The 14193-nt window shown below is 44.0% G+C and overlaps 2 protein-coding genes and 2 long non-coding RNA genes across 22 annotated transcripts in view; 2 read left to right on the top strand and 2 right to left on the bottom strand.

The window, feature by feature from the left end:
- Positions 1 to 7672, bottom strand: part of N4BP2 (NEDD4 binding protein 2) — an 85009-nt gene extending 77337 nt beyond the window's left edge. For 9 of the 15 annotated variants that reach the window (XM_053252028.1, XM_053252025.1, XM_053252026.1 and 6 more), the window contains exon 1: positions 7449 to 7643. The gene's annotated coding sequence lies outside the window, so the exon portion shown is untranslated. Of the gene's footprint in view, positions 1 to 4590; positions 4611 to 7448 lie in introns of those variants that run through there. The other 6 variants (XR_008307796.1, XM_053252029.1, XM_053252024.1 and 3 more) reach the window with 6 other exon arrangements.
- On the top strand, positions 3166 to 5728 carry LOC128326010 (uncharacterized). The gene is made up of 3 exons (XR_008307799.1): positions 3166 to 3297; positions 4283 to 4356; positions 4942 to 5728. It is a non-coding gene; the product is annotated as an uncharacterized LOC128326010 (long non-coding RNA).
- A 3669-nt stretch (positions 7673 to 11341) lies between the features above and the next one.
- On the bottom strand, positions 11342 to 12761 carry LOC128326131 (uncharacterized). Its single transcript, XR_008307862.1, has 2 exons — positions 12606 to 12761; positions 11342 to 12514 (listed from the first exon to the last, which is right to left on the bottom strand). It is a non-coding gene; the product is annotated as an uncharacterized LOC128326131 (long non-coding RNA).
- Positions 12762 to 13217: 456 nt separating this feature from the next.
- The window catches only part of PDS5A (PDS5 cohesin associated factor A), a 130914-nt gene continuing 129938 nt past the window's right edge, over positions 13218 to 14193 (top strand). For 4 of the 5 annotated variants that reach the window (XM_053252359.1, XM_053252360.1, XM_053252362.1 and 1 more), the window contains exon 1: positions 13218 to 13350. In XM_053252359.1, the coding sequence (XP_053108334.1) occupies positions 13324 to 13350 (27 nt within the window). In that variant the 5' untranslated portion in view covers positions 13218 to 13323. Of the gene's footprint in view, positions 13351 to 13380; positions 13676 to 14193 lie in introns of those variants that run through there. The other variant, XM_053252361.1, reaches the window with a different exon arrangement.

Raw genomic sequence — 14193 nt, forward strand, 5'->3', positions numbered from 1 at the left:
CTGTGACACAAATCCAGTCAGTTTGCTGATCTGAGTAAACACACAGAAATATCAGTCAAGTCAAGTCCGTTAAGCCAAACACGAAGTCCGTTGTACAAGTCCGTTATCTAAACCAATTTTGTCCGTCAGGAAATCTAGTTCCAAGAAGCTTCAGCTATGAGGTTGGAATGCTAAGGTGGTCAAAGAGAAACTGGAAGCTGGACGCCCCAACCGCCTCTTTTAACAATTCGGCACGGCACGTGCAGGTGGGAGGGGGCGTCACAAGGAGCTAATCAATCAGCCCTTGAGGTCCCTGCACAGGTGCAGAACCCATTCCTTATGACCACAACGGATCAGGATCCAGATAGCCAAGTTACACACCCACAGGGTAAGACAGAGACCATTTCCATTATATTATTTTCTACTCCTAGTCTTCGAGAAAACATATAAAAGTTTGCAGTCTTAATAATACACCTCAGGGTAATATAAGTAAACTTATATCAGTTTACTTTAGCATGCCTTATTGACTCATCATTGTAAAGCATTTCCCACTCATCGCTCCTTCCACAATGGAAATAATTGTGAGGAAGACCTCAGCATTAAAGAATTCACTTAAAATTATAGCCGTAACCAAAATGGAGAGGGTTTTTTTTCAAGCATGGCAAAATTGACAAAGTGCACAAGATATCTGGGTATAAAAGCAAGAGAAAAATAACTTAGAATCACTTCACTCAGTAATCACATTTGCCACAGATGCACATGCTGTTTCCTGCAGAAAACAGATAAGAGTGTTGATGACAAATGTCCTTGAGCACATGCTTGGAGCCCTGTTAGGGCTGCAGCTCCCCATACATGTCCTCTGTTATGTACACATATATTGTGCTCACTTGCATATTTGCTGCAGGACACACCAGCACAACACCACAATTCCTACAGCAAACAAGTTTTCTGTGAGTAAAGAGGCTCTTTGAAAGGAGAAAACATCTTAAGTGCCCCACAACAAACTTTATTGTAGACTATCATGTTAAACAGGACTTGTATTTAAAGTGGCACATCTTATTGAATGGAAGGCAATCGAGAATAAACACCACCCATCTAGGTTGTTTATCCCAATGCAGGATTAATTAAAGCTGACTCTCCACAACTGCTAATTTGTGCAGTTGTCTTGGAAGAAGAGCAGCAAATTGTCTGAGAACAAGTCAGTCAATTCACAAGATGAGGCCTTGAACTTTTATGCAAACCTCTTCTGCCCTCACCCTTTTACATGTTAGTTAGCAAGAAGGAAAAGGAGCAGCTGCAGAGAAAAGCAAAATAATTTAAAGTGAAGCTTTCTTGTTTCACACCTTGATTAAATACTGAAGTATTACAGAGCTCCGTTTACCACATAGTTATTCTCCCAAACGGTCAAAATATTGAAATTAAAACAATGTTTTAAATGTGTTTAACCTAGTTTTAAAAGGTCATGTGGTAAACAGATATTAATACTACCTCCTCATGTTACTCTTAGGAAAATCACAATGCTGACAGGGACATAATGGTTTGTAAATTTGGTGGGCAGGAGTTGCTAAAAATGGAACATGAACTTATTTGAAGCTACTGCTCTCTGTAAGCTTGCATATACACTTTTCACAAGTTCTGATTTTTAAAAACATTTTTAAGCAAAAGAATTGTCTAGATATTAATTTTAGTTGAAAGTTCACTGCTTTCTTTTGTTACAGTCCTAGAATTTTTTTTAAAAAAGATTTAGGAGTTTGAAGACACTTTTGAAATTATGTGTACTACCACCCACCCACGCCACCCCACAATAGGAAATACAACACGAGTCCAGGAGTGACTTTTGAGACTGCAGTCATCTTTCAATCTGCTCACACATCATTTTACATAAATAAGAAATTTGGAAATGTCCACAAGTAATGCTGTAATCACTGTCAAAATCTAACGTGTTCAAAAGCACACTAAAGGAGGCCAGCGGTTCTGTTGTTACTGAAAGGTACCTGCTACAGAAAGAGTTTACTTCCACAAGATTCAGTGATGCCACTAGCCTAGATGGATGTAAAAGTGAATTCAAGCATGGAGCCAGCTGAATGGTGGTTTAGGTCTAGCCCCACCTGGCAGCCCTTCTGGCAACTTCCTGTACGCATTACATCATGCACATGGGGGCATGGCTCAGGCTCTGGAGAGCCCGAGCGAGCTCTCTCCACAATCTATTTCAGGCAGCATTTGCTGCCTTACAGCCTTTATTTTCCTTTCCCTCCCTCCAGCAAGGGAGAGAAAGGGAAATACATGCTGTCAGGCAGCAAGCACTGCCTGAAATAACAGAGAGAACTCACTCGGGCTCTCTGGAGCCCGATCCACACCCCCATGTGTGGGTGTGGATATCACATGCAAAGGGAGCATGGCCTAGGTCTGGGATAGCCTGAGTGAGCTCTCCCCTTGTCATTTCAGGCAGCACTTGCAGCCTGACAGAATGTATTTCCCTTTCTCTCCCTCCAGCGAGGGAGAGAAAGGGAAATAAAGGCTGTCAGGCAGCAAGCGCTGCCTGAAAAGGACAGGGGAGAGCTCACTCGGGGCTCTCCAGGGCATGGGTGGGGGGAGTTTACTCAAGGCTCTTCCAGAGCCCAAGCCATGCCCCCCCTGCGGGCTTTGGCGGGCTTTTCCATTTGCAGCCCAGGTTCTTTGAACGCATTTGCACAATGGTGGCTCTGCCTGAGTGGATTAAACAAATTCATAGAGGACACGTCTATCAAGTAGCTACTAGTTATGATTGTTAGGATTGTGCACTGCAACATTCAGTGCTGATGAATCTGCAGCACACACACCCCAATGCCATACAGAAGCAGCCACTCCCACCAGCCATCTAAAGTAGTTCCTCATAGTTTCGATGCTAAGGCAGGGGCCTCTTCTACAAGAACAGGAGCCAGGGAGTACATCAAGAGGATGCATGAGGGCATCAGGGAACTGTAGTTCTTTCCAGTGCTATACCTGTGGAGATAGTGCAGGGAGGAACTACAGTTCCCAAATGCCAGTGCTGCAGATTTATCTGATGCTCCAATACACAGCCCTACTATTTGCTATCTGCAGTTTCAGTATGCCTCTGAATACCAGTTGCTGAGAAACAGCAGCAGGGGGGCGGGGCACTATTTGCCTACATATTCTGATTCTAGGTTTCCCAAAGGCATTGATTGTCTGGCCGGTGTGGAAAATTGGATGCTGGACTAGCTGAATCCACTCTGTTCCAGCAGGCCCTTCTCCAGTTCTAGGCTCAGTCTAAGATGGAGCTGTGCAAAACTACAAGACAAGTTGCAGGACTGCCTCCAGGTTTGTTAATTTCCAAATATCCACATACATTCTGTTCTCATCAATAGAGCACTGTTACCAAAAAAAGATTCCCATTCATTCTGATTTGACATAGTGTGTTGTTTGGTTTTTTTATATGACCTTATGTTTTAGAATGTAAGCAACATCTAGACCAAATATTTAAGTGAATTATGGCAGGTTTTATTTTGTGAGGGATATAAACTTTCAACAAACATGTATCTATATGGATGCAATTATCTGTGACCCTATAAACATGCTGAAAGCAAAGTACTGGCTGTAGACTAGAAGTACCTCCACAAGGTTTTTAAATCAGCACTGTTAAAAATTTCCAGTGTAAGTGGTTTACTCTCCATTTTATTATTTTCCTGCATATAACAAATTTACTTGAATCGAAGATGACTCTGAATTTAAGATGGCTCCCTTAAAAAGTAGAGGTTAAAAACAGGTTATATCTGTATTCACTTGAAAGGAATAGGACTCTGATTTTAAGATGACCTGATTTATAAAATTAAAAAACTTGGGGACACTAGTCTTGGATTCAGGTAAATACAGTACAGTTTTCAGGATGACACTCAGCTAATAATAGCTCATTTTCATGTTAGGTCTTATAAAAGAAATTGTCTTAATAAATGCAAAGCATAGTATTTATCACACTGTCCATATACATTATGCACACACAGCACAAAATGAATACTAATCATTTTGAAGAGATAATTTCCAGTTTTCTTCTTTTCTTCTTTTCCTAACTGGAAAAACTACTGCAATCCTAAACAAATTTACTAGAGAATAAGTACCCCTGGATACAGATGGATTACTTCTGAATAAAAAAATGGTGCTGTTAAGAGACAGAACTGCAAGTTGCTACCTTCTGACATACCCAACACTGAATATATCTGTGATTTCTTGTTTGAATAAAACCAAGCCATTTATACTTTGAGATTTTAGAAATATACCAAATAGTACAATTTTAATTTATAAATCATAGATTTCATGTTCCAAAAGAAGTAAACTGCCCAGAGATGGAAATTTGGGGCAGAATTGCTTAGAACTGCTATTACAGTAAGTACTGCATATATTTCACTTTTCTCCAATATCTGCATTTTCTTCCATGGGGGGGGAAATGCTTTTTTTCTTAGTTTCAAAGTTTGCAAACATTTTATAAGCTAGGATTCTTTCTGAAATTGCTGGACCAAGCAGCCTAAATGGAAAATAAAGCTTCACTCTTATCACCTTCCCCAATGCCAAAGCTTATAGGGATATGCATGAATGTTTTGGTGGAGTGGGGAGCGGTACCTTTAAACTTGAGTAAAGCAGGTCCTTACGTGCTCCTCCACCACCCCACTGCTTTTCCAGGCACGGCACTGCTCAGAAGTTCATGCTTCTTGGTTCATGGGCCTTCAAACAGCAGCCTGCACACAGCGGCAAGATGCACAAGGCCACCACACAGGTAAGGACCTGTTTTACTCATGCATAAACGTACCTCTCCCAACCCCACCGAAATGATTCAGCAGGCTGCACTGAACTGATTTTTGCACATCCCCAAAAAGTTATAGGGCAATATTTTATAGGATCAGTTTCTCTGTGATGAGAGAATATAGGCATGTGCTACCTTTTGAAATAAGCTGTTTATTTTCATGTGTACAGGTTGCGCAGATGGGAAACAAGCATGCATGCTGTACTACCCCAAAGCAATACCAGTTCAAAATCCTGATATTCTGACAAGCTGCTTCTGCCCATCAGAAACTTCTTTCTTTTCCAATAAATTAAGAATGTATTTCCCCCATTCTACCCACATTCAGATTGCAAAAACTGTTTCTTTCACGACTCACTCAGGAAAATGGATGTGACACAAACTTCAATAACTTCTTATAATATCTCAAAAATAATCCCAGCTTTAGAAGGATCATATGGTTCTGGTTTAAATCCCAGCAATGTAATGCAGTAACAAGGCCCTACACAGCACATAAATGGAAATCTCTAAACTAACCTAGTGTAGTGGTTTGAAAAAAATTAGGCAATTGTTACCATGTACAAACTTAGCAGGTACAGCAAGACAGAAATTTTAATTTTAGAATACTTTTCACTTCCCAATTTGGACTGGGTTGTTCTTGTTTCTAAACAGCTAGCAATCTTTTTCTCATCCTATTTTATGGTCCATACGTCCATCAACAAGCTAGACAGACATATGGAAATGAGGTTATTTTCCCCCTTCACATTTCTTTTAATTTGTAAAAGCACCAAAGAGTCCTTAAAAACTAATGCATCAATTCTAGCATAAGCTTTCCTGGACTAGAGTCAACTTAATCTGATGAAATGGACTCCAGTTCACAAAAACTTAGGCAACAATAGATGTTTTAAGATACCACAAAGATTGATATTTTCCCTGCAACAGACTGGAAAGTTTTTAATTTGTAGTTATACTGTGTGTGGTTTTTCTCTCTCCTTGTTTTTGTAGTTTCATATAAAATTGTTAATATAAAATATATAAAGTTGTTTATACTTATATAACATTTGTTTATATGTCTATGTTTATTTGGTTGTTTTTTTTTAATGATTCCAGCTTTGATGGGCTTAGCACACCAGTTACCCAAAATTAGGGCTTTCTGGACACACCCAGGTAGAAGTAGCAGGAATCTTCCAAGAGATCAGCAGCAGCAGCCTCTTCTATACCAGGAGGGAACAAGGAGCAGCTATCCCTACCATGTTCACCTACAACTTGGGTGGGAGGATATTCACTTATATCAGTTTCTCACATTCTGATATTTCTCGAGTCTTCAGGCAGTATCTTTGAACTGAACTGAACTGAACCAAGGAAACTTCAAATATGAAGGAAGGCCAATAAACACACATACAAGAAGAAAACACTGCAGTATTAGACTCTTTCTTCCCCCATTTCTTTTTTTGTAGGGTTGTTGTTTTTAAACACACAAGTGTGCAACACAATCCTAGTAGCAAGGCTCCCTGTATTCAATATGGCTTAAGTGTGATATGACTAGAAGTGTGAGCACTGTAAGATATTCCCCTCAGGGGTTGGAGCTGCTTTGGGAAGAGCAGAAGGTTTCAAATTCCCTCCCTGGCTTCTCCAAGACAGGGCTGAGAGAGATTCCTGTCTGCAGCCTTGGAGAAGCCACTGCCAGTCTGTGAAAACAATACTGAACTAGCTAGACCAATGGTCTGACTTAGTATATGGCAGCTTTCTATGTAAATGTGCACACAAAGCACATTTAATTGGGGAGTAAAACATATTGAACTCACCGGGACCCATTTCTGAATGAGCATGTTTAGTCTCCCCCCATCCAATTCTTTTTAGCCTTCCCTTAATTCAGAAGCCTCATCTTCTAATCTATTGTGTACCCAACATGTAGTCTGAAGGTGTACCGTTTGCACCTTTTATGCCACACTCCTGTGTACACTTACCTGGAAGTAAGCTCCACTGAACACAGTGGGATTTACTTCCCAATAAATATGCAAGATTGCGTTGTTCAAGTGTAAACATCCAAAATGTTTTTAATTTTTTAAAGAACACACCACACCTCTCAGTAGGGCACTGGGGGGAAAGGCGCAACCACTTCTCCTTGGCGCATTCCTACTCAGCGTTACAAGCCTACGAGGAGAGAAAAGCTCGGGCTTAAGCCTGCCTGCTTTTGCACGGAAGTCACTCCCTCCTCGCTCGAGTTTGGAAGCCCGGCACTTTTAGACTTCTTGCTACACAAGGGGAGGCTACGGCTACTCAGCGGCGAGAGCGCCTAGCATTCTGGACGTGCTCAGAAGCACTCCTTGCACTTCCGGTGTCCCAGGGCTGAGTTGCGACTCCTGAAAAACAGGTTGCGCGGCTGAGCCCTACTACTTTGAAGGGAGGCCTGTTTCTACGGCTGGCTAGGGGACAGAAAAGGAACCGCGAAGCTGCCCATCCTGGATGGAGGCAAGCCCGTAGGAGGGGCAAGACAGGCGAGAAAGAGAAGGTCGGTCTTTCTGCCCGGCCTCCTCCCAAGAGAACGAAGAAAGGCCTCGCCGCAGTCGACCGTGGTGGGACAAACCGGGAGGAAGCAGCAGTCAACCGCCGCCGATGGGCTCTGCTTCCCCTCGGCTTCCCTTTCCGAAGCCTCCCTCTCCAGTCCAGCCCTCGTTGCTGGCTTATAGCCGTCCTTTACCTCACAGCAGTCGCCGCCTCCTCTTCTGCTTAGCGCCAACGTTTGTCTCTGCGACGGCGGTTTTAGAGCGCGCGTTGGTGGGCAGGTTTGAGAGGCTCAGGGACAGGTAGGCCTGAGCGCACTTTGGGGATACAGCGCCACCGCCCGGCCTGCTGGCGAACAACAGCTCAGGAGGAGACGCCAAATTAGGCCTAGAACGGGACTCTGCTCTTCCCGAGTCCCTTGAGCGCCCTCAGCTGGAGCTATCTCTTTTCTGAGAGAAGGACTGATCTAGCCAACCAACTCTCTGATCCTCCTATGTGTCTGATGATCGGCGGTGCGATTCAGCGGGGTATACCTCCATGGACTGCTTTCAATATGAGCTGGGAAATGCATCTGACCAAGTACAAAGTGGTTTTCTCTTGCTAGTCAACAACTCCCAAGGCTTCCATGGCAGAGGACATATGACACCATCCAAGAAGTTTTAAGGCCAAGCAACTCTTATTTTAGAAACTATGAAGTTTGCTAGTGAGCTTTCCTAACTGTAGATAATTTCTGAATTAACAGAATTATAACAAAATATTACTCTCTTTTTAAACACTCCACTTAACAAGGCAACTGCTTTTAAAATTAGTTAAGCTCCATACTTTTAGGGTTGTTTTCCCCTAAGGCAGGGGTTCTCCAACTTGAGTGCACAGATGTTGTTGGACTACAACTCTCATCATATCCAATCATAATGGCCATTGTGGCTAGGGATGATGGGAATTGTAGCTCAACAAAATTTGAGGATCCAAGTTTAAGAAACCCTGGCTAAGGATTATTCATAATTACCCCTGCTAACTGGGCAAAGAGGCACCCTTTACCGTGGTGATTCTCTTTATTCAGCAGGGGGAGAGTAACTGGCCCTATCCACCCCCAGCACAGTACTTCCAGTGACTGTTGCTGGTGTGTGTCTTATGTTTCTTTTTAGAATGTGAACCCTTTGGGGACAGGGAGCCATCTTATTTGTTTTATTTCTCTTTGTAAACCGCCCTGAGCCATTTTTGGAAGGGCGGTATAGAAATTGAATTAATAATAATAATAATAATAATAATAATAATAATAGTCAGTCTACACTGCACATCAAAAAGTACCAAACTGTTTAGATGGTGTCATTTCAGAATAGTGGGTATGAAGCAGCTGTTTGTTGGGGCATCAGCATCCCATATTATTAAAGATTATTGAGCCTGTCCTGATGACTCTTATGAGCTTTTGAGTTGCAAAGTGCCTCTCTGATTCCCCCGCACCTTCATAGTCTAGTACATGGAAAACTGCACGTTTAGTTCAGCTCAACAGGTATCTATCAAAAGCTCATGCATCCAGTTCTACTTATTTGTCTGTTCTCCAACTACCCACCTTGCACATAGGATTAAATACTCCACAAACAATTTCACGTTCAGAATCCCAGTATTTAGACATTCTTCAGTTTTGTGTGTAGATTGTGCTACTTTAAGTTAGAGCAAGGGACTGCAACTTCAATAACATTTTAATTATAAGGTTCTGTTATTATGTAATACTTCTCTATTATCAAACATAATAACAGGGTCAATAAATCTTTGCATCTCCTCATCCAGATTTTTAAAATCAATTTAAACATTAAGGATCTTCCTGAGCTGTGTGCTTGCTTCATACATATCCCTCAAATTTACATTTATTGCTCCTTCTTCTTCACCAAGATATTGTTTTGCTCTAAGTTGCTCCTAGAAAATGTAAAAGAGTTGGGTATGTTGGCTTCATTTTTCAATATCCCCTGATAACTGAGCAAAGAGGTAGAGGCGCTTTTACCCCTGGACATCCGGGCCAAAGTCTAGGGCCTCCACAGCCCTGGAGAACCCAAATCCTCTTTTGTCTGTCCCGGGTAGTGTAGTTGCCCAGCTGAGCATGATGATGCTTAATTGGGGGGGGGGCCTCCAAAGGCCTTTAGGTCCAGGCCTCTGCAAAGAGGCACCTTTTAAAAGTGGCGGTTCTCTTTATTGAGCAGGGAGAGAGCAACTGGCCCTATCCATCCCCAGCACAGCATCCCTCCAGTGGTTGTTGCTGGTGCCTGTCTTATGTTTCTTTTTTTAGATTGCGAGCCTTTTGGGGACAGGGAGCCACTTTATTTATTTTTATATCTATGTAAACCACTTTGGGAACTTTTGTTGAAATCGGTATATAAATATTTGTTGTATTCATAATATGGAGCATGTGGCCATTGCAGTGAAATACAATGCACTATAATAAACCCACACCTCTGGAAGGGTATCTGATTTTAAAATGAGTAAGAGAGTGAAACCATAGTATGTGAACTTATACCTTGAGGCTGGGGAGCTGAAGGCTAGGTTACATGTAGAGGGGCACAAATTAACTCCCTAAGCCAAATTAATGAGGTGACATTTCCTCTTTTCTTGTGTGGTTATGCCTATGGATGTCATAAAATAGCTTGGAGGAAGAATATTTCAAAGGATTTCAGTGCAGATGCCAGTTTAAGCCCTAATTATAGAGTTTTGTTTTGTTTGGTTTTGGGGTGGTTGTTTTTTTGCATATCTATGAACTCTGAGCTTTTAAACAGCACAGGAATCCTGTGTGCCAGAGCTTGATTAACCATTTTGAAGCATCCATCAAGCTCTGGCACACAGGATTCCTGTTTGCACTGGGGGCAAGTGAGAACCATTGTAATATTTATTAGTGGAAAATTATATAAATGACTGTGTAATTATCTAAATACTTTTATTAGGACCGTATGACATCCCAGGATCTCAGTTGAAGACCAGGAAGCACAATTAAGTTGTGCTGACTGAGGGGCTTGCAGCAATATGGGAAAATGAGTCTCCATTTGGGAATTGTATAGGGGAAAGGTAAGGTGACTAAGCAGCAAAATAAAAGGCTCTGATCTTGGTGCATTAAAAATGTGGCATCCCAGGTCAAGTTGATCTGTGTCATCGTGGTCAATCCGATTCGGACTATTGTTCTGCCTCAAAAGTGTTGTCACAGTCTCATATGAAGGTAAAGGTAAAGTGTGCCATCGAGTCAGTTTCGACTCCTGGTGATACAAGCTTGGAAGGGGTGGCATTTCATGCCAGCTGATTTCGCATGAAATGAATGAGTTTCTTGATGCCTTAGGAGAAGTAGATATCTTGTCACCTTTGCAGCTGACCAATTACATTATGAGCTATATTGCTTATGAGCATGGCATTTTTGAGAGATACATTCTGCACTGACTTCTGCTTTCTAAGTGATACAAATGTGGTGCAGGCACAGGAGGAGGCCCATGGTTACATCCAACATGCCCACGATACACATAAACATGGTCCATATAACACTCAATAGATTTATTATTTATTTTTTACATTTTATATCCTGCTCTTCCTTCAAGGAGCCCAGAGCAGTGTACTACATACTTCAGTTTCTCCTCACAACAACCCTGTAAAGTAGGTTAGGCTGAGAGAGAAGTGACTGGCCCAGAGTCACCCAGCTAGTTTCATGGCTGAATGGGGATTTGAACTCAAGTCTCCCCGGTCCTAGTCCAGCACTCTAACCACAACACCACGCTGGCTCTCACGTGGGATGCATTCACTCCAAGAGTGGGGATTGCATTTTCTCACAATGCAAGTGCTACTTTGAAGAAAGATACCTGGATCTCCTCATAGCACTTTAAATGCTTTAAGGAAAGATGTTTAGATTCCTTTGCAACCAGTGAGTGATGAATATGCAGTTTTCTAAAAATAATTATCTGGAATAGCCCATTTTTGGAAGAGCGGTGTAGAAATCGAATGAATGAATGAATATAGAGATTACTTCTCTCTCTGTGCATCTTTCTGAGACTCAGTATATGGCAGCTTCCTATGTTCCTATGAAGTGCAGGTTAGAAATTCACAAAACAAATACCTTTTCAGTTTCATATTTTAACCACTTTAATATTCAGAGGCAATTAAGTGGTCCTTTATTTTTCACATTAAGAATGTTATCAGCTTCAAAGACATAAAACATTCCACACACAACCTTTAAGCATGTCCACTTTCAATAAAATTTTTATCACAATTAAAAGTAAGGCATTCATAGTCACAAGATTGTGGCAATGATGAATAATGGTAAAACATTTTGCACACCAAAAAGTACTATACACATTATGAACAAAAACAAGTCTGCTGCAGAATATTAGTCAAAACTTCCATTCCATTCAGCCTGATGCAGAATTCTGAGTAACTAGAAAGCCTGCAGAAAGCCCCCAGAACAATGCCAGTAATTTGACTAGTCTGGAAACACAAATGAAAAACTGACCCACAATTTGAAGTTCAAATATTCCACAGTTTTTGTGAGCAAATGACAATGGTCCTAATAAGAAATATCACCTTTCCTAAGTTGTAGTTCCAATTCCAACAAAAGTTGGTTCTATGAAGGATATTGGAAACACACTCATCTATGTCTTCAGGCTAGGCAATGAATATAAAGATATGTTATATGAAGATACTTAAGAGTTGGGGTTTACACAGTCACTCACACAACAAACCTGCAGAGAGACCTGCACATAACACCATGAGGCTTGGGTTCAAGGAAAGGGATTTCCAGTGAAAAACATGCATCTATTCAAGCTTTATTTACTCGTCTCTATATAGTCATTTGGACCACGGTAAGTGTATCTATCTTCCTTCAAACTCTAAAGGTAAATTCTGCCCCTGCAAAATGGCTGGCTGGCTGGCACTCCAGCAGAGATCGGAGGAACTGTTGGGTTGTGAGGATTCCAAATTAAGTGAGGGGTGGGAGGCGGTCTTGCAGTAGCAGCTACACATTTAAGACTTAAACTAGTGCTCACCACCGATACGTGGTGACTCTTCCTCTTTCACACGAAAGAGGTTTTTGCGGCGCGGGGGGGGGAGAACTGCTCATTTTCCGGGAAAAAACAAGTCCTGGGGCTGAAGTTTGCCTCGAAATAACACCCTCTGGTCCGGAAGCGCTTCCGCTCGCCCTAATCCGTACGCGAGGGGACCCTGTCCATTTTTCGATTGTAAACCCCATATTGGGACAGGCCCATCTTCTCATTCCTTTTGCTGCGTCAACCACTTTGAGAACTGTTTGGGGGTTGAAAAGCGATGTATAAATATTCAAAATTATAAAAGAATGTAGTACTCCCTGAGGGGGGAAACGAAACGCAGTTTGTACCTGCTCTGGGACACTTTCGAGCTAATTTCTGACACTGCAAGGAGACGCCCAAGTTAAGAGCGGGAGATGCCCAGTGACAATCCAGCACGCCCATACGTGTAACGATGTTGCTCGTCGTCGCTTGCATTCCGCGAGACGCTTGGCTCCGTCCGATGCCGATCTCAGAGGGGAGGGCAATGCCGGGGCACTCTCTGACAGCTAGTTGGTGGTGCCAGGAGGTGGTGCATACGCCACGTCTGGTTTTGGCGCCAACCAAGGGAGCAGAGGCTGCTGCCGCCGCCGCCGCCACTAGTGCTGCCAGCTTTGTGGAGTCCTGAACGAGCCCCGGCGAAGAGGGAGCCCCCTTCTCGTCCGGATGGGGAGCTCCAAGTAGGGCGGCACCCTCGCTCTAGCCTTTGCCGCCGCGCAGCTTGCAAAGGGAGGCGGCGGCGGCGGCGGCAGCAGCATTCGAAGGAACGTGGAGTGACCTCCTCCTGGGCTGTTCTTCCCCGGCTGGCCGGGGAGCGGCACTGTTTCCCCGCGGCGAGGCGACCGAGTGAGGCGCACGCTCTGCCTGAGCCTTCCCCGAGAGCCCGAGCAGCAGCCGGGACTGAAGCAGCAACTGGGGGAAGGGAGCAGCGAAGGCAAGGCGCCGGTCGTCGTCGCTGGCGGAGCAGCGCAGCAGCAGCAGCACCCCCCCCTTCTTCTCCACATTAAGAGCCACCACCGAGGCCGCTCAATGCTGCACCTTCCGGAGCTGCATGAGGTAGAGGGGCGGGCGGGCGCGCGCGCGCGGCGGCGGCCCGTGGGGCTCGGCTCTCTTGTTGCTGTTTGCTTTCCTCCGCCTTTTTCTCCCCGCTGGTGTGGCGGGTTTCTTTCCTTTCTCTTTTTTGGCGGTGGTGTGGGGGCAGGGGGAGCTCGAGGCGTGGGCGGCAATATCTCTTTGTAGGAGTCGAGTACTAATTTGGGGTGAGAGGCTAGAGGAGGAGTCCTGAGGTGGAAGTTGAGGGAAAGCACCATGAAGTGGATGGAGAGTGGCCTGTGCACTCGCTGAAAGAAGCGGGGGTGCTTGTGTTGCCCCCATCCCTGAGGTAAAGACAGGGGCCTGGCCGTGGCGATTTCCCCGATTTGGGTCGGGGGCAGCTGGCTGGGCTGTGTTGTTCGAAATCCCACCAGCCGCCTGCCTCCCTCCTCTCCTTTTCCTCCTCCTGTTGGTTTCTGTGCCTCTTGATAGTTTTGAGGCCTAACAGTTTAGGCCTCGCCTCCCAGCTTGGTGGACGAGCCTGTCTCGGAAAATTTTGGAGAGCTAGCCTTTCCCTTTCCCTCCCCTTTCAGACCCTGCTTGGAGGGGGATTTTTTTTAAAAAAATGTGTGTGTGTGCCCGTTTTTTGCCTGGGTTAAAATTTCATTGTGAAACGGGAGGTAGCACAACTAATCATGCCGGGCTTAGAGCTACCGCCCAATGAAAGGAGACGATGGAGAGAGAAGGAGTCGGAGGAAGCGCGGCTTTGTCAGGCTGGTGGTGCAGAAATCGGGCAAACCCCCGGCTGCGTTGGGCCTCGTCGGGAATCAGCGGGGCCTTCTTTTGAATCGAGATTTAGAAATGGGG

The sequence above is a fragment of the Hemicordylus capensis genome, chromosome 5, assembly GCF_027244095.1.
Source record: "Hemicordylus capensis ecotype Gifberg chromosome 5, rHemCap1.1.pri, whole genome shotgun sequence".
Lineage (NCBI taxonomy): Eukaryota > Metazoa > Chordata > Lepidosauria > Squamata > Cordylidae > Hemicordylus > Hemicordylus capensis.